The following is a 27775-nucleotide window of genomic DNA, read 5'->3' as shown; positions in this document are numbered from 1 at the left end:
GGATGAATTGTCTAATATATACATGTTTTGAGATGGAGTTTCACTCTTGTTGCCCAGGCTGGTGTGCAATGGCACAATCTCGGCTCACTGCAACCTCCGCCTCCTGGGTTCAAGCGATTCTCCTGCCTCAGCCTCCTGAGTAGCTGGGATTACAGGCATGGGCCACCATGCCTGGCTAATTTTGTAGTTTTAGTAGAGACAGGGTTTCTCCATGTTGGTCAGGCTGGTCTTGAACTCCCGACCTCAGTTGAGCTGCTCGCCTCGGCCTCCCAAAGTGCTGGGATTACAGGCTTGAGCCACCACATCCAGCCAATTGTATAGTATTAAGGTAACATAAGCAAGGTAAGGATAGGAGAAATTAGTTTAGTCGAATAAAACAGATTTTATTAATTCCACTTATTAAAAATGAAAAACTTGTTTAGAAAGACAAGAATCCTGTGGCTAATTGTAGAACTGCTCCAGGATTCTGGAAACATAATTATTTCTCTAAGAACCTAAACAGTTGTCAGCACTTTGATAAGTACAGGCTATGTTTTGGAGGTATGAATAAAATTAAAAGTATGGTAGGAATGTAAAAGAAAAATTGAACATACTTTGTTTCTTTCTGTTCACCAGGTTTTCATGTGAATAATGATTTTAGCTGCTTTTCAAAATCTTTTAAATTTCTTTCATCCCTTGGAACTGGTCTACTTCTGTTTTCTCGCATTTGTTTTTTCAGTAGTCCTTTCCATCCCGGCCGTACCTTTAGAGCATTCTTCTTAATAGTTCCAAACTCTGTTCTTCATCTCACTGTTTTTCTTTTCATTCTTAGATGGCACAGTTTTACTTAATCTGTAACTTTTTTGTTCATTCCTTTCTTTAGCTTCTTTTTTCTCTCCTGATGATGACAGTACAAAGGTAGCATGATTACTCTCCTCTAGTTAGAAGACGTAGTTTGATGTCCTGGCACCTGTGCATATTATCTGTGTGACCTTAGAGTAATTACAGGAACTCTAACCCTGTTCGCTTGTCTTTAAAATTGAATGTTAATATCACTTATCTTACCAAATTTTTGTGAGGATGAAAATGAGATAATCCATATTTATGCAAAACACTTAGCACATTAGCAACCACACTTTTAAATCTTAAGTGTTAGCTATTAGCTATTACTACTATCAGTCTATTTTATTACATAGTAATTTCTCTCTTGTGAAGGATGCCTGTGTTAGCATTTTGCAGTCAAAGGTTATAGCAGCAGTCTCTCAGGATGGTAAATGTTGATGAAGACAGGAATTTGTGTTTTAAAGAGATAAAAGAGCTAATTAGAGAGAGAAAGAGATGCTCCCTAGTTCATATGAAGCTGCTGGTTGTTTCTAACATACTGTCAACTTACTCTTCAGGATTCTTTATTTTCGATTTTGCTTCTGCTGTCTGCCACTATATCTTTCCTTGTCACCCTAAGATGTATGATTAAAAAGGAATGAATTCAATAAGAACAACTTTTTTAAAAAAATGAACATGGGTAAACTATTTGCAGCAATTGTATTTTGTGTTTATATCTAGGCTTAATTATCTTTTTGACCTTTGACCATTAACATAAATATAAAATGCTGATCATTATAAGAGATAAGTTACCAGCTGTACGGAAAGATAGTATAACTAAAGTCACTTATTAATTTGATTTGAATACTTACTATTTCAAAGCATATACATTTCAGCATGTATTTTATACCAAACACTAACCATTTGGCAAAAGTCAGAATATTACATGTTTTGCTTAAAGTTAGGACTTAGTTTGCTTAAAGTTAGGATTTAAAGTTAGGACTTAGTTTTCAATTTTTTTGTATATGTCATGTTTTTAATTAATTAATTTATTTTTATATTTGTATTTTTTGTTTATGTCATTATAGCAGTATTTGGTGACCCTTACCATAGGACTTTTCTAGATGGACATAGTAACATTTTTGTCTACAGAAATGTTTGATTGTTAGATTGTTCATTTGACCTCGGGAATCATACAAAAGCTCTTTTGGTCACTTAAGCATTTGTGGTGATGATTATTATTTACTATTTTAATAAGATTTACTTTTTGGCCAGGCTTAGTCCTCATGCTTATAATCCTGGCACTTTGGGAGGCCAAAGTGGGCGGATCATTTGAGGTCAGGAGTTTGAGACCAGCCTGGCCAACATGGCGAAACCCCATCTCTACTAAAAATACAAAAATTAGCTGGGCATGGTGGCAGGCACTTCTAATTCCAGCTACTCGGGAGGCTGAGGCAGGAGAATCCTTGAATCTAGGAGGCGGAGGTTGCAATGAGCCGAGACCAAGCCATTACATTCCAGCCTGGGTGACAGAATGAGACTCTGACTCAAAAAAAAAGAAAAAAAAAAAGATTTATTTTTTTCACCACCTAGCTAGAGCTTATATTCTATATAATACATATATTGAATATTGGCTTTATGCCTTGAAGTATAAATTTACATGATCAGACAAAAGTAGAAGGACGTGAGAAGTAGATTTAGGTGCAGAAAAGGAATAAATGATACCTTTCATGTTAGTTTCTTTTGTAGCCATCGTCCCAGGGTCAGAGATAGGGATAACATGCAGAATAACCATGTGAGAGGACTTTGCCTTTGCTTAATTGGTCACCTTTTTTTTTTTTTCTTTTTGAATAAGCTTGTTTCTCTGGATTTGAACAATTGATTTAATCTTTCAGACAGGGGAAAACAAAGGATGGAGTGGTCCAAAGCCTGGGTTTCCTGAACCAACAAATAATAGTAAGTTCTCATTTTTATGTTGTCTGCACTTGGTGTTCATCAGTGGCTCAGTGACTAGCTGTCACTGGGATTGGTTGGGTCTATCTGGGTCTGAGAGGCTGTGTTAAGTATTGTGGAGGGTACAAAGGAGTCCTGGTGTTTGCTTTCCTGGAACTGACAGAATAGCTGGAAAACTAAGACACAGATACACTTAACACAGTTAAGCCATTGCAGACAGAGTGCCATTTAATACATGTAGTGATCACATGCTTTTTTAAAGTTGTCATTTTTATTGAAACAACATTATAAAAAATATAAAAATATAAAAAATAATTTAAATAATATAAAAATAATTTTATAATAAGAAAAATAAAGAAGTAATTATCTATAAGCTGATTATGCTGTCAACTCAACTTTCAAAGTTCCAATTTTTTTATGCACACAAATTTTTATATAATTATGATATGCATAAAATTTTATTGTTTTCACTTAACATTGCCTAAGCATTTTTTGCGTTTTGCTGAGTCATTAGAATTGTAATATTTTGTTAAAGTCACTAAGTGAAATGTCAGAAATGTAAGAATAAAATTGCTCAGTTTTGTTCCACTTACAGTATTGTCAAACACTTAAAAAACAGTTTACTAATTTTTTTCAAATGTATGTGATCAAGATATTTTACATTGGACGTTTAGACATTTTTCCTTAATACTGTCCCTCACTTCCTGAAAAGCGTCTGTTTCACTGAAGTGACCATTTTACTGTAAATCAGTGAATCAAAACATTTGGCTAGTAAAAACACCCAGTCTATCCCATTTCCAACCCTATCTTCTTTACAACCTCTGGACACTGAAAAAGCTTAAATCTGTAAATTATCATAATCCGTGGTTTTAGTCTTTGATATTAGCGGCTCATCTCTTGATGTATAATGAAATTAGTAACAAATTCTTATCAAAGTATGCTCATAAGAATTGAATTCTTGGATTATCAAAACTAGCCTCTTGAAAAGAATATTTCAGTGAGGTAATGGCATTTTGGGGTTGCTTTCTGGGAATAATTTAAATTAATGTGCTTCTGAGCCCTTGGCCTATATAAATAGGGGTGATGAATATGATGGCCTTAGCACATAGCCCAAGGAAAAAATGGAATCAGTTCAGGATTCCTAGAGTTTGTGTTCAGTTCCTTTGATGTTTGAATATATTGGTTTATAATGATTTGGTGAGGGAATGTAATAAACATGAAATTGATTGCAGTTTTATGTAAAGTACTTAGCACAGTACCTGCTTCCTAGTAAGCACGTAATGAATGTTGATTTCCTTCCATGCCTCCTCCCTCTTTTCTTTTATAAAAATGATATTATTCTATGTAGGTGTGCCAGAAATTCCATTCTTATACTTTTGTCTGTCAGATGGTTTGTGCATACATATGGTGACCAAGAATATATAGCTTATTATTGAATGGTTACATTTAGGCACTAAATATTTTTTTCAAAGAATATAAACTTTATGTATTTTAATATAAAGATCAAATAGTTATTAACTTGACAATTTTAATGTGAAATCACTTTATAGATAACCTGCAGGCTCCATCATTAAACAGTGATGTTTTGGCACCTAGCTTTATGTGTTTGTTTTTTTTTTAACTTGCTAAGGGATACATCTCATGGGATGACAAGTGGGGGATACTTCTGTCCTGTGCAGACATGGGAAGGAATATCACAAAGAGGCCAGTGAATTTAAGTGATCAGAAATGTGTAAGAATGCATAACGGGTTTGCTTGAGACATAAAGTTAGAAGTGGGAAAACTATTTGAAGCCAGCTTAAAACTTAACCAGACGGTTAATGCTTTAGGAATTCCTGGCCTACAATGGTTCAGATTAAGACTTTGAAATAAGAATATTCTGTTATCCCTTCCCGCTGTAAGGAGGTGAGAAAGCTGCTCTAAGAGTTCTTTGAATGAACACTGGATTGTCCCTTCCTTGGGTTACCGTAGAGGATAAGGGCAGCCCAGCTCTGAAAAGTAGCTGTTTCATTCCCCAAGGGTTAGTTCTTACAAGTGAAACCTGAGTCCCCTTGAGCCCGCTCAATGGCGCTTAAATACAACATTAGGAAGAAGTTGGACTGTGCTTAGGAATTGATCATTCAGATGATGGACCAATTAGCTGAAAATTAATTTAAATTCATATACTATGGTAATATTTAGGTTAACTTCTTAATCAGTTTCTTAAGTTTGAAATTGTATTCTAAATGATTTCTGTCCTGTGAAGAATACCGGAGTTAGCATTTTGCAGGCAAAGTTTAGAGCAGGGATCTTGTGGGATGGCACATGTGGGGGAAGACAGGAATTTGAGATTGCCAGTGCTGGCTGCCTCGCTGACATACTGTCTGACCTTGAACAACTCAATTTACATCTTATTATTCAATTTTCTCTGTTAAGAGTTATGCATACTAATTTATAATGTTGAGAATCTTTAATTATGTAACATTTATAAAATGATTAACCATCCTTGAGTAACATCTGAAAAGGTAACATATTACTTTGTGAAAAACACTGTCATCATGAAATGGCTAACTCACTATGGTTTTTTGTTTGTTATGTTTTGTTCAACTCTACATTGCTTCAAAATTGTAGTTTTAAAGATCAAATTTTTAGCCACCCATTATTTGGATAAATAATACGAAATTAGCTTGGAACCATAATGTACAAAAATGAAAACAAGGGAATGCAGAATTGGAAAGGGGAAAGAGGGGAATTTTAATCTGGCATAGCACTTAACTATAAGTAGACAAAAAACATTAATGTACATGTGCATTTAATTTTTTAAGTGGAAGATATTTTTTAAAAGATTACAGTCATAGGAAACTGCTAACAATTACAACTAGAAAATAGTTAAATGGTTTTGCAAGTGATTGTGATTACATAGCCTGGTTCCTCAATTTATTTTCCTTGCTTGATTGCCTGCAGATTTAAAATATGGACCTAATTTTTGGGTGCTGCTCAGGCTTTCTTCATTGTACTGAAATGCAGCAGAAGGTAGACTATTCTAAGTGTGTTTTTATCCTTTGAATCACTGTAATAGTTATGTTGAAGAATAAGAACACATAACTCTGTAATGTGAGGTTTATGTTAAGTTTAGCATAGGGCAATTTTATGCTTGGTGTACACATAAAAAACTAGATTTTTACAGATGAATGACTAACTTTTTTAAAAAAAGATCATGAATTTTAAAGATCTACTGACAGCTCATGGCTCTTGGAAAACTTTGTAAAATATTTAGATACAGTTCAGCTGATAATATCTCTTTTTGTATTCACATTCCATGTTTCTTATTAATACAGGCTTTTACTTAAAAGCAGGTTCATAGTTTCTTAAAGGTGAACTGTAGCTTAATTCAAGATTGGACTAAGCTCAAAGGTATTCGCTGGTATGTGCCGAATCCACCCACTAAAAGATTATTCGGAGGCATTTTTCACATAAATATCTTTCCGTTAACCTTTTAAAAAGTTTTATTTAGCCTCTATGAAATATGCTGGCGCTTCTAGGTTCATTAGAGATGACCAAAGACAAATACTTGTGGAATGAGATAGCATTCTTATTGACCTCTTTAGAATCTTGTTGACTTACCAATATTTTTGTCACTTTTGTTTCATATGCATGTATTATTAAACACTGGACATTCTGAAACCAGGAGGCTACACTGTCCCAGTGATATGACATTGGGTAGATTGCCTGCTGGTTTCCCAAATGCTGTGTACTATATTTAGAACCTCTAGTGTTTTTTTGTTTTCTTTTTTGGGGGGGATAGGGGGTGGGAGATAGAAGGGAGGTGTATAAGTGTTGGACTTTTAAGGTAATAGATTAATATATACTTTCTTTAATAGTGTTTTGAGAGAGCTCCCTGAACAAATTCCCTTTGGGGTTCCCATAGTAGAAACCACTTTGTAGTGAGACAGTTAAAACAGTTGGAGCCAATTGGATGTAAATATAAAGCTGAGTGATCCAACTTAATTATTTATTTAGACATAAATACTGTGTTAGAAATGTAAGAATGTAGTCAGCTTTTAGTGATCTTATTTAGAAGGATTGGTGGGTTACTTGTACTGGGCAGCCCAGTCCCTGAATACCTGGTTGTTTTCAAACAAAGGTCCCGTAAATAGAGGGCTATCTGAAGCAATTGGGAGCAATGGGAACATACACATTCTCATTGCTGTCCATTTGAACCTGCAGGTAGAATTGCTCCTTCTCCTCTGAACACAGGAGGAAAGATCCAAATATTTCAGAATGATATCATCCTTCTTTTACATTGATGACTGTATGTTAGACCTCCCTAAGTGGTGAGAAGCTATAGTCTTTAAAAAATTACATTGACAAGAATTCTCCTTTCTTGCCTACTGAATCTAGGAAGGAAGATTAGAGGTAGTGTTAAGCTTGCCTCTGTTTTAGTCATACCAGTTGAGTCTGTCTTTAAAGATCCATTGATTTAAAGGAAAAAGAATCTGAAATTAGAGAGTAAGTTTTTAATCAGATTAGCACAGATAACATGTTTTTCTGCAATATTCTCAGGAAAGATTTGATGAATTTAAATTGTGATTTTAAAAACTCGCTTGGCTCATTTTTACACATAAAAAGATATCAGATATTTTTTTTAAAAAATGGAAATAATATGAGCATTTTTAGGATGCATTTATTCATTGCAGTATGATAGTGTTTCTAAGCATAAGAGCAACGGATGAAACCATAAAGTAAAAAAGATGGATTTATATACGTAAATGCTAAAAACAAGTTCAAGGAGCCGCATAAGAAAATAAAAAGGCAAATGACAGTATAAATTGCAGCATAGCAACAAATTGAATATATGCAAAGGACACATAAAAGTCAATTTTTTAAAAAAAGGCCAACACCCCAATGGCCAAAGGTCTTAAGAAGACAATTAAAAAGAGCAGATAAGAAATCATGAAAAAATGTTTAGCAATCAGGAAAATGCAGATTAAAAATAAATGTTATGAAATTTCTGATCCACACAAATTGTCAGGGATTTAAAAATGATACTTCCAACTGTTGGGGAAACAGACTGTCACATGCTGCTGATGGGACTCTGACTTATTGCCATTCTGAAGGGAATTAGCCATAAGTATACAAAGCTTAGGCCCATTTCTTTCTAGAGCTTAACTAAAACATACGGAAAAATAGATTTAGTTTTCCATAATGAACATATACTGGTTTTATAATCAGAAAAAAATGAAGAATATTTAAAACACTGACATTTACAAACTTTGGCCTGAAATACACAATCTGACTGCATTTAAGCGTAAATATTTTATAGATAGATAGATAGATATAGTTTTTTTTTTTTTTTTTTTTTTTTTGAGATGGAGTCTTGCTGTGTCGCCCAGGCTGGAGTGCAGTGGCTCAATCTCGGCTCACTGCAAGCTTCACCTCCCGGGTTCATGCCCTTCTCCTGCCTCAGCCTTCCCACTAGCTGGGACTATAGGCGCCTGCCACCATGCCCGGCTAATTTTTTGTATTTTTAGTAGAGACGGGGTTTCATTGTGTTAGCCAGGATGGTCTCGATCTCCTGACCTTGTGATCTTCCCACCTTGGCCTCCCAAAGTGCTGGGATTACAGGCGTGAGCCACTGTGCCCGGCCATAAATATTATATTTAAACAGCTAGGGAAGCAGAATTATCTGTATACTGAAGTCTTGAGGAAACTTTTCTGAAGGTAAAGAAGAGGAAACATAGTTTTCTAGAGTCTGAATGAAATTTCAATTTCTGAAATGTATGCTGAAATTTAGAATATGTACTGTGTATTCTAAGAGGTCTATGGGGATCAAAAGGTGTTTAAAATTAGTATTTTCAAAATTAGGAGCAGACTGTAATGATAACACAGGTAAATATCTTGCAGAAATTCAAAGTTGAAGTTTTAAGAACTACTTAATTGCTTTTCTCTGTTAGCAAAGAAACTGTACAATAAGCATAAGGAGAAAATAAAGGTAATGCTCCTAATTACTCATTCAGTTTGTCTAGAAAGATGGAGTTTTATAAAATCTTAAAGTGTATTACAATTTGTGAAGGAACATTAACTGCTATTATTTTAAAGAAAAATAGGCAATATTTGATGCATAACGTATTTAACACTTTTATAAGTTATGAAGCAAGATAATGAACACCCATGAACCCACCGCCCAATTTAAGAACTAGACATTACCAGTATATTTACCTTCACCTTTGTTCTCCTCTTTCATATCCCCCATTGGCTGTGCCTCCTCCAGCAGAAGTAGCCACTATCTCTGAATTTTATATGTAGTCGCCCCACCCTTTATTCCTCATAATTTCATCAAATAAATGAGTCCTTATCAATATTTGTTTAATTTTGCTTTTTTTTTTAAACTTTAGAAAAATAGCGTCGTATGGTATATTGTCCTCTGGAATTCTGCCCTCCCCCGCCCCCCAGTTAAAATTGCAATTTAAGATTATTTTATTTTGTTACATAAAGTATTTCATCCACTGTGTGAATATCCCATAATGATTTATCCATTCATCTGTTGGTCCACAGTTGGGATATTTTCAGGATTTTGTGATTATAAACAATATTATTATGAACATTTTTGAACATTTCTACTGGTGCACGTGTATAAGAGTTTCTGGGAGTGGAATATAATATGTGTAAGTTCAAATTTACAAGAAATACCAGTTGTTTCATAGTGGGAGGGCCCTTCAAAGTATCTAATTTCCCATGCTGTAACAAGTAGAAATCTTTTATCATTTTTTACCTTCAATTCCATTTTTGATAATGAATTTAGTTGAAGTTTAGTTCAAATTCCACTATTTCATTAATTTTATTTTTCATTTTCTATTTTTACTGGGGTTTTTGAATGGGGAAAAATTAAAAATGCAAAACAGCTCTCCGTATTTTTGTCCTCATTAGTGTAGTGGCCACCCTGACCTTCAAGCAAGTAACTTATGGTTGTTTTTTTGTGTGTGTATTGTCCCAGAATTTATATATATGATTTATGTACATATGTATAAATGTATATACATTTGATACACACATATATATACATACAAATTCAAATATATATTATTCAATCCCCTAGCCTTTTGAACATGCTGTTCTACCCATTTTTTTTTTTTTTAGCTTAACAGTATGTCCTGAAGATCCTTTCCTATTGATATGTTTGGGGATTTATTATTATTTAATCAGTTTTTCACAGATGGATATTTAGATTCTTTATAGTCTTTTCCTATTATCTGCCATGTAAAAACCTCATACATAAGTAATTTTACATATGTAGTAGCATATTTGTTGGAGAAATTCCTACAAATGGAATTACTCCATTACAGAGTATGTATCCTTTTAATTTTGATAGATGTTGCCAGAGTACTGTCAATAGACATCAGTTTACGTCTCTACCGTCAGTGTAGGAGATTTCCTGTTTCCCTACAGCTTCAGCAACACAGTGTGCCATCAAAGTTCTGAATCTTTGCCAATTTGATAGTTGAAATATGGTATTCAGTATAGTTTTATTTTGCATTTCTCCTATTAAGAATGAGACTAAGTATGTATTTGGTAGATCTATGAACCATTTCTATACTTTTTCTGTGAATGACATAACCATATCTGATGTCCATTTGGAAATTAGATTAGTTAGTCTTTTTCCTTTTTTTTTTTTTTTTTGTTTTACTTGGTAGGACTGTGTGTGCATCTGTGTGCCTTTATGACATGAAAATTCTTTTCTGTTTTCTTTTAAAGTTTGGTTTTTCTTTTTGATATATTTGAATGACGTTTTAAAATAGTCTTTTCTTTTATAGCATGTGTAAGTTGGGTATAATTAATAATACCTTTCCGACTCTGAAATTCAAAACATTTCTTTATTTTAATTTAATTTAATTAATTTATTTATTTTATTATACTTTAAGTTCTAGGGTACATGTGCACAACGTGCAGGTTTGTTACATATGTATACATGTGCCATGTTGGTGTGCTATACCCGTTAACTCGTCATTTACATTAGGTATATCTCCTAATGCTATCCCTCCCTCAGCCCCCTACCCCATGACAGGCCCCAGTGTGTGATGTTCCCCACCCTGTGTCCAGGTATTCTCATTGTTCAGTTCCCACCTATGAGTGAGAACATGCAATGTTTGGTTTTCTGTCCTTGCGATAATTTGCTCAGAATGATGGTTTCCAGCTTCATCCATGTCCCTACAAAGGACATGAAGTCATCCTTTTTTTATGACTGCATAGTATTCCATGGTGTATATGTGCCACATTTTCTTAATCCAGTCTATCATTGTTGGACATTTGGGTTGGTTCCAAGTCTTTGCTATTGTGAATAGTGCCGCAGTAAACATACGTGTACATGTGTCTTTATAGCAGCATGATTTATAATCCTTTGGTTATATACCCAGTAATGGGATGGCTGAGTCAAATGGTATTTTTAGTTCTAGACTCTTGAGGAGTGGCCACACTGACTTCCACAATGGTTGAACTAGTTTACGGTCCCACCAACAGTGTAAAAGTGTTTCTATTTCTCCACATCCTCTCCAGCACCTGTTGTTTCCTGACTTTTTAATGATTGCCATTCTAACTGGTGTGAGATGGTATCTCATTGTGGTTTTGATTTGCATTTTTCTGATGGCTAGTGATGATGAGCATTTTTTCATGTGTCTGTTGGCTGCATAAATGTCTTCTTTTGAGAAGTGTCTGTCATATTCTTTGCCCATTTTTTGATGGGGTTGCTTGATTTTTTCATGTAATTTTGTTTAAGTTCTTTGCAGATTCTGGATATCAGCCCTTTGTCAGATGGGTAGATTGCAAAAATTTTCTCCTATTCTGTAAGTTGCCTGTTCACTCTGATGGTAGTTTCTTTTGCTGTGCAGAAGCTCTTTAGTTTAATTAGATCCCATTTGTCAATTTTGACTTTTGTTGCCATTGTTTTTGGTGTTTTAGTCATGAAGTCCTTGCCCATGCCTATGTCCTGAATGGTATTGCCTAGGTTTTCTTCTAGGGTTTTTATGGTTTTAGGTCTAACATTTCAGTGTTTAATCCATCTTGAATTAATTTTTGTATGAGGTGTAAGGAAGGGATCCAGTTTCAGCTTTCTACATATGGCTAGCCAGTTTTCCCAGCGCCATTTGTTGAATAGGGAATCTTCTCCCCATTTCTGTTTTTGTCAGGTTTGTCAAAGATCAGATGGTTGTAAATGTGTGGTATTATTTCAGAGGGCTCTGTTCTGTTCCATTGGTCTATATCTCTGTTTTGTTACCAGTATCATGCTGTTTTGGTTACTGTAGCCTTGTAGTATAGTTTGGAGTCAGGTAGCGTGATGCCTCCAGCTTTGTTCTTTTGGCTTAGGATTGTCTTGGCAATGTGGGCTCTTTTTTGGTTCCATATGAACTTTAAAGTAGGTTTTTCCAATTCTGTGAAGAAAGTCATTGGTAGCTTGATGGGGATGGCATTGAATCTATAAATTACCTTGGGCAGTATGGCCATTTTCACGATATTGATTCTTCCTATCCATGAGCATGGAATGTTCTTCCATTTGTTTGTGTCCTCTTTTATGTTGTTGAGCAGTGGTTTGTAGTTCTCCTTGAAGATGTCCTTCACATCCCTTGTAAGTTGGATTCCTAGGTATTTTATTCTCTTTGAAGCAATTGTGAATGGGAGTTCACTCATGATTTGGCTCTCTGTTTGTCTGTTATTGGTGTATAGGAATGCTTGTGATTTTTGCACATTGATTTTGTATCCTGAGATGTTGCTGAAGTTGCTTATCAGCTTAAGGGGATTTGAGGCTGAGATGATGAGTTTTTCTAAATATACAATCATGTCATCTGCAAACAGAGACAATTTGACTTCCTCTTTTCCTAATTAAATACTCTTTCTTTCTCTCTCTCTCTCTCTCTCTCTCTCTCCCCCTCCCTCCCTCCCTCTCTCCTCATCTCTCTCTCTCTCTCTCTCTCTCTCTCTCATAGGAGTGGTGCAAGAGGGCATCCCTGTCTTGTGCCAGTTTTCAAAGGGAATGCTTCCAGTTTTTGCCCATTCAGTATGATATTGGCTGTGGGTTTGTCATAAATAGCTCTTAATATTTTGAGATAAGTCCCATCAATACCTAGTTTATTCAGAGTTTTGTCAAAGGCCTTTTCTGCATATATTCAGATAATCGTGGTTTTTGTCTTTGGTTCTCTTTATATGCTGGATTACATTTATTGATTTGCATTTGTTGAACCAGCCTTGCATCCCAGGGATGAAGCCAACTTGATCGTGGTGGATAAGCTTTCTGATGTGTTGCTGGATTTGGTTTGCCAGTATTTTATTGAGGATTTTTGCATCAGTGTTCATTAGAGATACTGGTCTAAAATTCTCTTTTTTTGTTGTGTCTCTGCCAGTCTTTGGTATCAGGATGATGTTGGCCTCATAAAATGAGTTAGGGAGGATTCCCTCTTTTTCTATGGATTGGAATAGTTTCAGAAGGAATGGTATCAGCTCCTCTTTGTACCTCTGGTAGAATTCAGCTGTGAATCCATCTGGTCCTGGACTTTTTTTGGTTGGTAGCTGTTAATTATTGCCTCAATTTCAGACCTGTTATTGGTCTATTCAGGGATTCAAGTTCTTCCTGGTTTAGTCTTGGGAGGGTGTATGTGTCCAGGAATTTATCCATTTCTTCTAGATTTTCTAGTTTATTTGCGTAGAGGTGTTTATAGTATTCTCTGATGGTAGTTTGTATTTCTGTGGGATGGGTGGTGATATCCCCTTTATCATTTTTTATTGCATCTATTTGATTCTTCTGTCTTTTCATCTTTATTAGTCTTGCTAGCGGTCTATCAATTTTGTTGATCTTTTCAAAAAACCACTTCCTGGATTCATTGATTTTTTGAAGGGTTTTTTGTGTCTCTATCTCCCTCAGTTCTGCTCTGATCTTAGTTATTTCTTTCCTTCTGCTAGCTTTTGAATGTGTTTGCTCTTGCTTCTCTAGTTCTTTTAATTGTGATGTTAGGGTGTCAATTTTAGATCTTTCCTGCTTTCTCTTGTGGGCATTTAGTGCTATAAATTTCCCGCTATACACTGCTTTAAATATGTCCCAGAGATTCTGGTATGTTGTGTCTTTGTTCTCATTGGTTTCAAAGAACATCTTTATTTCTGCCTTCATTTTGTTAAGTACCCAGTAGTCATTCAGCAGCAGGTTGTTCAGTTTCCATGTAGTTGAGTGGTTTTGAGTGAGTTTCTTAATCCTGAGTTCTAGTTTGATTGCACTGTGGTCTGAGAGACAGTGTTAGAATTTCTGTTCTTTTACATTTGCTGAGGAGTGCTTTACTTCCAACTCTGTGATTAATTTTGGAATAAGTGTGATGTGGTGCTGAGAAGAATGTATATTCTGTTGATTTGGGATGGAGAGTTCTGTAGATGTCTATTAGGTCCACTTGGTGCAGAGCTGAATTCAATTCCTGGCTTTCCTTGTTAACTTTCTGTCTTGTTGATCTGTCTAATGTTGACAGTGGAGTGTTTAAAGTCTCCCATTATTATTGTGTGGCAGTCTAAGTCTCTTTGTAGGTCTCTAAGGGCTTGCTTTATGAATCTGGGTGCTCCTGTATTGGGTGCATATATATTTAGGATAGTTAGCTGTTCTTGTTGAATTGATCCCTTTACCATTATGTAATGGCCTTCTTTGTCTCTTTTGATCTTTGTTGGTTTAAAGTCTGTTTTATCAGAGACTAGGATTGCAACCCCTGCTTTTTTTTGTTTTCCATTTGCTTGGTAGATCTTCCTCCATCCCTTTATTTTGAGCCTATGTGTGTCTCTGCATGTGAGATATGTCTCCTGAATACAGCACACTGATGTGTCTTGACTCTTTATCCAATTTTCCAGTCTGTGTCTTTTAATTGGAGCATTTAGCCCATTTACTAAAATCTCTCAGCATTTGCTTGTCTGTAAAGGATTTTATTTATCCTTCACTTATGAAGCTTAGTTTGGCTGGATATGAAATTCTGGGTTGAAAATTCTTTTCTTTAAGAATGGTGAATATTGGCCCCCACTCTCTTCTGGCTTGTAGAGTTTCTGCCGAGAGATCCGCTGTTAGTTTGATGGGCTTCCCTTTGTGGGTAACCTGACGTTTCTCTTTGGCTGCCCTTAACATTTTTTCCTTCATTTCAACTTTGGTGAATCTGACAATTACGTGTCTTGGGATTGCTCTTCTCAGGGAGTATCTTTGTGGCGTTCTCTGTATTTCCTGAATTTGAATGTTGGCCTGCCTTGCTAGGTTGGGGAAGTTCTCCTGGGTAAAATCCTGCAGAGTGTTTTCCAACTTGGTTCCATTCTCCCCGTCACTTTCAGGTACACCAATCAGATGTAGATTTGGTCTTTTCACATAGTCCCATATTTCCTGGAGGCTTTGTTCGTTTCTTTTTACTCCTTTTTCTCTAAACTTCTCTTCTCACTTCATTTCATTCATTTGATCTTCAATCACTGATACCCTTACTTCCACTTGATCAAATCAGTACTGAAGCTTGTGCATGCGTCACGTAGTTCTTGTGCCATGGTTTTCATCTCCATCAGGTCATTTAAAGTCTTCTCTACACTATTTATTCTAGTTAGCCATTTGTTGAATCTGTTTTCAAGGTTTTTAGCTTCTTTGCAATGGGTTTGAACATCCTCCTTTAGCTTGGAGAAGTTTGTTATTACCGATCATCTGAAGCCTTCTTCTCTCAACTCTTCAAAGCCATTCTCCGTCCAGCTTTTTTCCATTGCTGGCGAGGAGCTGTATTCCTTTGGAGGAGAAGAGGCATTCTGATTTTTAGAATTTTCAGCTTTTCTGCTCTGGTTTCTCCCCATCTTTGTGGTTTTATCTACCTTTGGTCTTTGATGATGGTGACGTACAGATGGGGTTTTGGTGTGGATGTCCTTTCTGTTTGTTAGTTTTCCTTCCAACAGTCAGGACCCTCAGCTGCAGGCAGGTCTGTTGGAGTTTGCTGGAGGTCCACTCCAGATCCCGTTTGCCTGGTTATCACCAGCGGAGCCTGCAGAACAGCAAATATTGCAGAACGACAAATATTGCTGCCTGATCCTTCCTGTGGAAGCTTCGTCTTAGAGGGGCACCCAGCTGTATGAAGTGTCAGTCAGCCCCTACTGGAAGGTGTCTCCCAGTTAGGCTTCTTGGGTGGCAGTCTTGAGGTGGCAGTCTGTCCGTTCTCAGATCTCAGACTCCATGCTGGGAGAACCACTACTCTCTTCAAAGCTGTCAGACAGGGACGTTTAAGTCTGCAGAAGTTTCTGCTGCCTTTTGTTCAGCTATGCCCTGCCCCCGGAGGTGGAGTCTACAGAGGCAGGCAGGCCTCCTTGAGCTGTGGTGGGCTCCACCCAGTTCGAGCTTCCCGGCTGCTTTGTTTACCTACTCAAGCCTCAGCAATGGTGGACGGCCCTCCCCCAGCCTCACTGCCACTTTGCAGTTTGATCTCAGACTGCTGTGCTAGTGGTGAGCGAGACTCTGTAGGCATGGGACCCTCTGAGCCAGGCATGGGATATAATTTCTTGGTGTGCCGTTTGCTAAGACCATTGGAAAAGCGCAGCATTAGGGTGGGAGTGTCCTGATTTTCCAGGTACCGTCTGTCACAGCTTCCCTTGTCTAGGAAAGGGAATTCCCCAACCCTTTGTGCTTCCCAGGTGAGATGATGCCCTGCCCTGCTCCATGTGCTGCACCCACTGTCCGACAAGCCCCAGTGAGATGAACCTGGTACCTCAGTTGGAATGCAGAAATCACCCATCTTCTGCATCGCTCACGCTGGGAGCTGCAGCATGGAACTGTTCCTATTTGGCCATCTTGGAACCTCCAATCAAAACATTTCTTTTAAGTTATCTTCTGGAACTCTTATAGTTTCATTTTTTGAAATCTTGAAGTCTTGATCCATCTGTTATTTATACTGAAAGTATGGACCCAACTTTATTCCCCACTGCATTGAGAGTTCACTGTTACCATATACTAAGATTATGAATTTGGCATTATTCCAGACTTTCTGTTCTCCTCTGTTCATCTAACTATTTATGTGCCAGTTTTAATCGTTGTCTTTTTTTTTTTTTGAGACAGGGTCTCGCTCTGTTAGCAAAACTCTGTCAGTTGTGCAGTGGCATGATCATAGCTCATTGCAGACTTGAACTCCTGGGCTCAAGGGATCCTCTTGCCTCAGCCTTTCAAGTAGCTAATTTTACAGGCACGTGGCACCACACCCAGCTTTGCCCCCCCTCCCCCCACTAGAGACAAGGTCTTGCGGAGTTGCCCGGGCTTGTCTCAAACTCCTGGCCTGAAGTCATCCTGCCTTGGCTTCCCAAAGTGTTAAGATTATAGGCATGAGCCACTGCACCCAGCTTAATCACTGAGTGTTTCTTGTGTTTTAACATGAGTCAGTTTAAAGCAATGTGTGTTTAAACAAATGTGAATAAAGATGTACTTGGTCTGTAATCTTCTTGCACATACTACATGGAGTACAAGTAATTGAAAAGACAAAAATCTCCTTCCTTGGCAACAGAAATAAGAGATGTGAGAGTAGTCAAAGCATCAATTATGAAGCACTAAAATAAGCAACAGGGAACTAACTGTATGGTTGAAAACTATTAAGGTTCAGGAAGGCAGTGCAGATAGTTTCCCTAAAACTTCTTTGTATAATGTTAATGCATCATTCATTCTTTCATTTTTTTAGAAAGTATTTATTTACTATATTGTACCCTTTTTGGTATTATTGATGATTTCAGTAAAGATGAAATTGCTTATTGAAAGACGAGTCCATATGTAAGATAAATACCACCATCCCGCCCAACTGCCCCCTACCCCCAGCAAGAAAGAAAAGGTGGGATGCCTGTAATCCCAGCACTTCGGGGGCTGAGGTGGGTAGATCACTTGAGGTCAGGAGTTTGAGACCAGCCTGGCCAACACGGTGAAACTCCATCTCTACTAAAAATACAAAAATTTGCCAGGCATGGTGTGGCACATGCCTGTAATTCCAACTGCTCAGGAGACCAAGGTGGGAGAATTGCTTGAACCTGGGAGGTGGAGGTTGCAGTGAGCACAGATTGTGCCACTGCAGCCTGGACCACAGAGTGAGTGAGACTTCATCTTAAAAAAAAAAAAAAAAAGAGAGAGAGACAAATATTATTTCAAAAAAAAAATGTCAATTGTTTACATCGTTTTCTTGTTGCCCAGGCTGGAGTGCAGTGGTATAATCTCGGCTCACCGCAACCTCCACCTCATGGGTTCAAGTGATTCTTCTGCCTCAGCCTCCCGAGTAGCTGGGATTACAGGCATGCGCCACCACACCTGGCTAATTTTGTATTTTTAGTAGAGATGGAGTTTCTCCATGTTGGTCAGGCTAGTCTCGAACTCCCGACCTGAGGTGATCTGCCGGCCTCGGCCTCCCAAAGTGCTGGGATTACAAGCGTGAGCCACTGCGCGCGGCCTTTTTTTTAATCTTAAAAAGTAAATCATATAGCACAGTATCTGGCATTGTTGGTGCTCAGTATTTGAGCAAATGCAAGAACTACATTTTCACTTTTTTCCCCACCGTATTAATGATCTTTTGAGTAGTTCATAACATATAACAATTAGAATTCTAGGAATTTAGGTGTGATCCAGACCTGAGATTCTCAGCGTGGGATTGTTGGACTCAATATAATAATGGTTGGCATAATTAGTATTTCAGCAACCTAATGGAAATAATACAGTTACTCTTAGTAGATTGCTTTGCTTTGGATTAGAATTTTATTTGAATTCAGACCTCAAGATGTTCTGAATCTCAGGTTGGCAGTCTTTGAAAGATGATTTATTATTACCTAATAAATGCAGTCTGTCTGAAAGACAGATCCTTTAAGCATGGTATGCATAGAAGAAAAACAACATAAGGAGTCCTAAGTGTGAAAAGGTTGGAGAATGTCCAACCTCACATGTTTTACATACAGGAAAATTAAGGCTCAGTTGATTTTATAACGGGTCGAAAGACACCCTTAGTTAAAGGTAGTGAAGACTTGAACTCATGTCTTCTGACTCCAGGGTCTCTGCAGTTGCCACTAGATAGCACCTTTATTTCTAGATATAGCATTTGCTGGTAATTAAAGGAAAAAAAGAGAATAGTGTTTTTAAGAAATTCCACTAAAATTAAGTATGCATTTTTTTGAAAGAATGTTTTATATATCATGTACCAGAATCTTTTTTTATAAAACATTTAAGATGTTTTATTACATGGAAAATGTTCAAACTATTGTTTCAGATACAGGCTTGATATTTGGGTGGATCATGTAAAAACACTAAATGGCTGAGAAACTATGTGAAATGTTTGTTTTAATTATTATTACATCAGTGACACAGCCATCTACATTACTTGATTTTTCTTAAGATTTAAAAAACTTTAGTAATAGTCAAATTTAAAAAACACTCAACAGGCTTTTTGGGTGATGTTATTCAAGTGTGTTCTTTTATTCCAAGCTTTCTGGTTTGTGTTAAGATGATTCATAGATTATTAGAGCTGAAAGAGATTTTCAAGTTCCTTAAGACTAATTCATTTTATAGATGAAGAAAGCATGATAAGGAGAATTTCTGCTGCCTCAACTGAAATCCAGATAGCTGGGCTCCAGTCTGGTACATTTACCAATGTACTATTGTTGTTTTTACTTTATTACATTTTGTGTTAATATAGAACATTAGACTTCTTTTTTTTGCTTTACCACTAAAAAAATTAAATACAATAAGTTCTTAACATCATTGATAGGTTCTTGGAAACTACTTTAAGTGAAATGACATATAACGAAATCAGTTTTACCATAGGCTGATTGATGTAAACAAGAGTTAAGTTCTTACAACATATTTGTGGTTAGAGAAATATTACCAGACTTCTCAATAAAGACCCAAATTGTAGTATTAAACATTGAAATAAATATGAGCTTACATGTACAATTAAGAAAGTTTAATAAAAACAAGATAATTGTTTACTCAATGTGTGGTGAATAAGTGAGTGGTAGCAGTCATGGTGGTGGTGGGTTAAATCAAAGAATAAACGTTTGCAAAGTGAAAATTGTAAGCAGTACTTCCTACCACCACACAATTAAAAAACAAACAATAACAAATATGGTGGGCTCACTGAACACTTTTGTACTGCATTGTTTATTGTTGTGCATTTGTATAATGTATTAGTCTGTTTTTGCAGTGCTGTAAAGACATACCTGAGACTGAGTAATTTATAAAGAAAAGAGGTTTAATTATAAAGAAAAGAGGATAATGGTTCTGCAGGCTGTTCAGGATTTTGCTTCTGGGAAGGCCTCAGGAAGCTTACAGTCATGGCGGTTGGCAAAGGGGAAGCAAGCATATCTTCACATGGCCAGCAGGAGAGAGAGAGCAAGCAGGGGAGGTGCTACACACTTTCAAACAGGCAAATCTTGTGAACACTCTATCCAGAGAACAGCAAGGGGAAGTCTGCCCCCATGATTCAGTCACCTCCCACCAGGCCCCTCCTCCAACACTGGGACTCCAATTCCACATGAGATTTGGGTGCAGACTCAGAGCCAAACCATATTATATGATTATCGTGCATTTTACAGATTTTAATTTTACATTCATTTATATTCATTCATTTTCTAACCCACTTATTCCAGTTCAGGATTGAGGTTATCCTAGCAGCTTAGGGAGCAAAGGCAAGAACCAACTCTGGACAGGATGTCATTCCATTCCAGGACACGTGCACATGCATGCGCACGTACACACACACATGCACACATGACACTCATACTGGGACAACTTAGACCTGCCAGTGAACCTAATATGCATATCTTTTAAATGTGGGATGAAACTGGAGGACCTGGAGAAAACCAATGCAGATATGGGCAGAACATGAGAACTCCACATAAGACAGTGGCCCCAGGTGGGATTTGATTTTTTTCTCATCAATATTATAACAAAATGATTTCGAACAAAACAACATTATTTGAGGACCCACTGAGTATATTTTCTTTTTTTTTAACTTTTGTTTTTTAAGTTCAGGGGTACACATGCAGGTTTGTTATATAGGTAAACTGTGTCATGGGGGCTTGTTATACAGATTATTTCATCAGCCAGATATGAAGCCTAGTACCTGTTAGTTATTTTTCCTGATCCTCTACCTCCTTCCACCCTCCACCCTCCACCCTCTACCCTTCGATAGGCTCCAGTGTGTGTTGTTCCCCTCTGTGTGTTCATGTGTTCTCATAATGTAGCTCCTACTTATAAGTGAGAACATGCAGTATTTGATATCTGTTCCTGTGTTAGTTTGCTAAGGAAAATGGCCTCAGCTGTATCCATGTCCCTGCAAAGGACATGATCTCATTCTTTTTTATGGCTGCATAGTATTCCATGCTGTATGTATACCACATTTTCAACAAATGATGCTGGGAAAACTAAATATCCCAGGTATCCAAAATATGCTGGCTCTGTCAGCACTCCAAGTGAAGCAAGACAAAAATTAGTCCCTTGGGAAGCCCTCCGGAAACCTAAAATGTTGGATGCACATTCCATTCACCTTTACCCCAAGGGAGAATTTGTGATCTGGAATGCTCTCTCCTGGCACTAAGCTATGTGGCACTAAGCTATGCTGACTTAGGGGGGTGGTGTGGGTAAAGTGAAATTGTTCTTACATGTTTCAGTGTGGCCATTCTTGGCTTTGTGCTCATCTGGGGTACTGCAACTTCTTAACTGGATTCTGGAATTCTCAGAAAGGTATTTTGGTCTGTATATCATTGTTAAATCAATGTATGAGTTAGGAATAAGGGCTGGGAATTCTTGTTCTACCATCTTGCTGGTGTCACTCAAGACCACTTTTTTATTAAACTTTTTATTTTGATGGCCAGGCATGGTAGCTCACGCCTGTAATCCCAATGCTTTGGGAGGCTGAAGTGGGAGGCCAGGAGCTTAAGACTAGCCTGGGCAACATAGCAAGATCCTGTCTCTACAATAAATTTTAAAATAATTAATAAAAATTTTATTTTGAGAAAATTCGATGCACATGCAGTTGTAAGAATTAATACAAAGAGATCCTGTGGACCCTTTGCCTTGTTTATCTCTGGTAACATCTTGCAGAACTATAGTACAATATCACAACTAAGGTATTAATATAAATATGATACAGGACAGTTCTGTCACCATAACAGTTCCTCATGTTGTGCTGTTATAGCCATACCCTCTCCCCCACCCCCAGCCCTGGATTGAGTGGAAATTCTGGTCCCCATATGGTCTCCACTGACACCATAGTGAGGTGACCTTGTTCCCACTAGTTCTGATTCTCCTTTCTTCTCTCCTGACACCACTCCAGCACGAAGGGGAGGGGGCATCCTATTACTGCTAGGTGGGGGTAGAAGTTTAGCGTCCCTACATGATCTCCACTGACACCACGGGGCTAGGATGAAAGTCCAAGCTGCCTACTCAGTTTTTTCTGACACTACCACATCAGGGAAGTTGGGGAGAGTTGTTACAGCTTTGCAAGGGTGAAAGTCCCCTCTCTGCCTTTGATACATAGATAAAAGTGGGAGAACAGGTTTTTTTGTGTGTATTTGGCTGGACTAAGGTGTGTTTTGTCTAAATTTTCTTTCTTGCTAGGCTGCTTCTTTCCTGGTTCTAAAAAGTGAATTTGTTATTTTTACAAGAAAATTTAAAAATTGGATAAGTACTCTCTCTCTATATATATGTATATATACGTATATATGTGTATATATACATATATATGTATATTATTTTAAAAATACAGTTTTTGAGATGGGGTTTTGCTGTGTTGCCCAGGCTGGTCTTAAACTCCTGAGCTCAAGCAGCCCTTCTGCCTTAGCCTTCCAAAGTGGTGATTATAGGTGTGAGCCACTGTACCTAGCCCAGTACTTAATATTTATACAGTTCCAGTTAGTTGTTTTTATTAATAATATTGTGGATTCTTCCATAAGTTTCTGAATAATATATAATAGACTGAATAATAGACTAATGTGTAGTAAATTGTTAAATCATAATTAGATCATATAAGGAGAATTGTAAGAAAGTGTTTTGTGGGTTAAGTTCTTTAATCCTAATGCTGTGCTTAAGTTTTTCTTTAAGTGAACCTAATATTTGAATTTACTTTCTTCCCACAAACAAAATTGTGAAAATAGCCAAATGCATTATTTTTACATTTTTCCCAGTGGGTGGTTTTACAATGAGAAAATCTCAGTCTCCCTATCTATCTTTTTTAAAGAGACAGTGTATCCAAGCTGGAGTGCAGAGATGCCATTATAGCTCACTGCAGCCTTGAACTCCTCTGCTCAAGGGATCCTCCTACCTCAGCCTCCTGAGTAGCTGGGACTACAGGTGCATGCCACCATGCCCAGCTAAAGTTTTAATTTTTTGTGGAGACAGCACCTTGCTGTATAGCCCATGCTGGTTTTGAACTTGTGGCCTCAAGTGATCCTCCTGCCTTGGCCTCCCAAAGTGTTGGGATCACAGGTGTGAGCCACTGCACTGACCTCCATCTTTTCTTTTACTATGAGAGGGGAGACTGAGGTTCATTGAGCCTAGAAAATAGGTCTGAAATGAAGAAATGAAGTTCAGTATCTTGACAGTTTCTTGTCTCTATCATGGTGTTAGAATACTTCAAGAATCTAAATGCCCAGAACTTCTTAAATGTATAGATATAAGAACAGTAGTTCTTGGTTTGTTATTTGTTTTACTACTGAAAGGTAGTTATACTTGCTGACTGTAGCCAGATGCCTGGATACTGGCCCCAACACCTGCCACTTACTGGCTGTGACTTTAAGCCAGTCATATCACCTGTGTCTTAGGGCCTTCAAGTGTAAAATTCGAATATTCATAGTCCCTACTTCTTGGGGGTCATTGTGAGGATTACTAAACTAATATATGCAAAGTATTTGGAACAAGCCTGATATCTAGTAAGGACTCTATGAGTTTTAGCCAGAATTATTATTGTTATTGTATTGTATTACTATTGTATTGTGAGCTGTTTGCAGGTATTGACTAGGAAGCAATAGGAAACCTGGCAGAGGAGTATTGTAGTGCAGTGTTTGGAAGCTGCTGCGGTAGACATTTCAGTATGTGTTTCTTCCTGCTGAGAGATCAGGTCACTTTTGTCATATGTCAGACTTATATAATCCATTTTTTGGTGTTTTTCTGTCGTAGGGAAATCATAACTAATGGAGTTTTTCTGAGAAGAAACATAACCAAGAAGAATGATCTTTATTTTATGAGCAACATTTTAACCCCACTTAAATAAACTAAAAATTGAAGATGACTTATTATCCTCACAAGTTGCTCTCAAACATCATTTTTCACAGCAACTATTTTGTCTTACTTGGTAGAAATAGTCACAGTTGTGTCTTTATTGAAAAGCTGAGCCTTGAAAAAAATTTCTTCTAAATAAGCCAACTAAGTGAAATCTTCCTTATTATTAAGAAGAGTGGTGAATGCGCTTCTGGGGAATTCCTGAACTCCCCAATCACTTCCCTGCACCACACTGACTCTGAGTCACATACAATGTGCACTGCCCTTGTTGTGAAGTCAACCTATTTCAAACTATTTAGGGGCCCTTGGATCACTATTAATAACCCCTGTGCCAGACTGTTCTTTGATTTGCATGACTAATTTTGGGCTCCAGAATCTTCTTGTTAAATAAAATTTCTGGCAAAAGTATAAGTTACTGCATTTGTGTAAGGTTTAAAAAAAAAAAAAGATGATGAATTTATTCACCATACCCAGGTTCATATTCTTTGTTATTACATACTTTCAATTTTCCTGTTTTAAAGAAAAAATAGCAGCCAGTCCTGAATTTGAAAACTCACTCGCACTTTTATTTGACTAAGGTACAAGCTTTCCAAAGGCATTTCCCAGTTCATCATAAATTGATCTTTAAAACATTTTTGAAGAACCTTTGTCGCTGTTATTTCTGTTCATTTTTGGTGTTTTGAGGAATATGTATTATTTACTATTTTGTATTCCTCCTTCTTCCTCTTGGAGGTGTGCTGGATGCTGTGTCATGACCTGGGATTCTACCTTTTTGGGGGCAAGAGTGGACTAAGCGCATTTTCCTGTTGGTACTGTGTTCACCAAAAGGCAAACACCTTCCTGAAAAGTTCTTTGTCAGTAATTTTATTCATAAACATTCACCAAATTAAGAACCCTTCACATACATCATTATGTTAAATGTAGCAGAAAAAAAAGGACCAATAAAATGCACAAATTAATAAAATCAGTGCTTCTGTTCAACTCTAAGGGTAAGAGCAAGGTTAATTTTCACCACTGTTCAGGTTATGCTTTTTGAGCACATTAAAATACATCATTTTGGCCAGGCGCGGTGGCTCACACCTGTAATACCAGCACTTTGGGAGGCCGAGGTGGGCGGATCACGAGGTCAGGAGATCAAGAACATCCTGGCTAACACGGTGAAACCCCGTCCCTACTAAAAATATAAAAAATTAGCCAGGCATGGTGGTGGGTGCCTGTAGTCCCAGCTACTCGGGAGGCTGAGGCAGGAGAATGGCGTGAACCCAGGAGGCAGAGCTTGCAGTGAGTCAAGATGGCGCCACTGCACTCCAGCCTGGGGGACAGAGCGAGACTCTGTCTCAAAAAAAAAAAAAAAATCTGTTCAGTAATGACTCTTTTTTTTAGTGTCTCTTTTTCATTTCCAAGGTGATTCTGAAACTGATCTTAAGAAGAAAACTCTAACAAATTATTTACCTATTTTTTTATTTTTTCATTGTTTTGCTCTTAGCTAACATTTTCTCTTTTTAGTTTTCCACAAGAGTTTATTTTAAATTTTGCATTGTTGATTTTTGATTTCATAAGTAGTATATATTTGGCTTAAACATTAGGCAGAACTAAGGGTCTGAGGGCCTCATCTGGAAGACCAGATTTGCAGTGAGCTGTGTGTAAAAGAAGAGGTGGAGTCACCTACAAATACTACCTGTTTGATTTGATCCCAACAACAGGGCAGCAGGAAGGGGGATTTCTGTAGCTCACATCAGTCTAGTAGCTAAAGATCATGCCAAGGATGCATTCCACCTGTCCCTGACCTTCAGGGACATGACCATGGTGGTCCAGTAGGCTCCCTTGGGTCACATGTACTCTTACCTAATACATGGCCTCAGGCTACCCTGGGAGAGAACAAGGTCCTGGCTATGAGGCTCACACTGCCATCAGGATCTCCCTTGCTTTCATGTAGCTAAAAGTCAAGCACCCAGAGCCTGGGGAGCCAGGGCCTGTGCATTAGGCAAAGGCCGTTAGCAAAGTTGTGAAGGAGCAGGCATTGCCAGTGCCAGCCCTGCTTATCCTCAGAGCTATATCTAGGACTGGTGCTGCCGCCAGTCCTTCCCACTTTGGTGTCCCTGTCACTGCCCTGTTCTGGGGTCTCCATATTGAGGGAGAGGCCCAGAGCAGCATAAAACGGTGCTTTCAAAAAAACTTTTAAAAGTGTAATAATGATAGACTCACAAGAAGTTGTAAGAATGGTACATTGCATGTACCTGTCACTCAGCTTCTTCCAGTGGTGATGTCTTATATAACTATAGTACATTTTCAAAACCAGGAAATTGTCATAATACAATGAACTAGACTACAGACCTTACTCAGAGCCTACCAGTTCTCATATAAATGATTTTTAAAAATCACTAAAGACAGATAATCATGCCGTTGTTCATAATTTTCTCACATTTCCTGTTTTGAACCAGAAGCCCCTGTTTCTAGTTCTTAAGAATTTTTAATTATAATGTTTTATTGTGAAAAACTCACTGTAGCAAAGTGGGCCTGAGTATTATTGGATATTTGGGTACTTATAAACAAATTTATAGTCCAACATTATTGAGGCATAAATTCAAGCTGACAATGGAAACAAAGTTTTTTTTTCAAAGCTTTGCTGTGAAAAATGAAAAGAAATTATTTTGTTGTGAAATAGCTATGCCCATTCCAAGGACTTCCGGAGAAACTGGGAGTTCCAGTGGAGTGGCATTAACCATTTGGATCAGTGGCATTATCTTTCTTGCTGCCTTGGCTTGCCATGTTTTAATACCTCTGATACCACTTGCTACTCATAAACACTGATCTTCTCCAGCATCTCTGAAAGAATCATGACGTCAGTGATCATTGAAAGACAAGGTTCTCCTGAGTTTGCTTATAAAACCTTTTAAGAGCTCTCCAATTCAAAAGTCCCTCTTCAACTCTTCAGTAAGAACTGGAGCTCCATAAAGATGCTCCAGGAAGATTTGTGTGCCAGAGGATTCATATACCCATCGGAAAGAAGCACAGATCTACTGAGCAAAAACATGTCAAGTGGGTACAATAGCCTGGCGTTAAGATATCACAGTCCCTGGCAACTTTAGACCTTTAAAATCATGTATAAACTCTGTGTACTTCAGTGAGATTTTGGTGAGCTCATCTCTGGAACATCTAGGGACAACCATCATGACATGGGTCATCCTTGGAACCAATCTGGGCAAACCCCGGGCATTTACTTACTGGATTAAGCCTTAGGGGTTTGGAGCTGGTGGGATGTTGCATTTAGTTTCCTACCTGTTCTTTTAGAAGGCTATTTAATGTAATGGTTAAGTATTCAAACTCTAGAGACAGACCGCCTGGAGTCAAATTCCAGCATTGCTGCTTATTATCCATATGACCTTGGGAGAGTTTCATATCTTCTCCATGCTTCAGTTTTTTTCATCTCTAATATAGGAAAATAATAATGCCCATTTTATATGGTTATTATGGGAATTAAATGAGAAGTAAAGTACTAGAACAGTGCCCATGTTGTGTCTGCATTGTAACTGTGTACTGTGGTTTTAGACTGTACCAAGATGGGAGCATCAAAGGCAAAATCAGGGACAAAAGATAGATGATGGCAGAATGGGTTCAGGACCTCTTCAGATAAAGGGTGAATTAATATAATGGATGTTACAAGCCTGAGCGAGGGAAGTGTAGTGGTTGAAGTCCATGAGCAAAATCGAGGTCAAAGAAGGCACAGACCTAAAGTAGCTACATGAGAAAAGTTTATCCTGAGCAGTAACCAAACAAAAATAAATT

At 37.6% G+C, this 27775-nt stretch overlaps 1 protein-coding gene across 22 annotated transcripts in view; it reads left to right on the top strand.

Annotated features, from left to right (window-relative positions):
- The window catches only part of STAU2 (staufen double-stranded RNA binding protein 2), a 331631-nt gene that overhangs the window by 164988 nt on the left and 138868 nt on the right, over nucleotides 1-27775 (top strand). For all 22 annotated transcript variants that reach the window (XM_063726263.1, XM_024250494.3, XM_063726256.1 and 19 more), the window contains 1 exon segment: nucleotides 2697-2757. In XM_063726263.1, the coding sequence (XP_063582333.1) occupies nucleotides 2697-2757 (61 nt within the window).

The sequence above is a fragment of the Pongo abelii genome, chromosome 7 (genome assembly GCF_028885655.2).
Source record: "Pongo abelii isolate AG06213 chromosome 7, NHGRI_mPonAbe1-v2.0_pri, whole genome shotgun sequence".
NCBI lineage: Eukaryota > Metazoa > Chordata > Mammalia > Primates > Hominidae > Pongo > Pongo abelii.
Note: the sequence above shows the minus strand (reverse complement) of the source record. Positions and strands in the feature narration are given on the sequence as shown.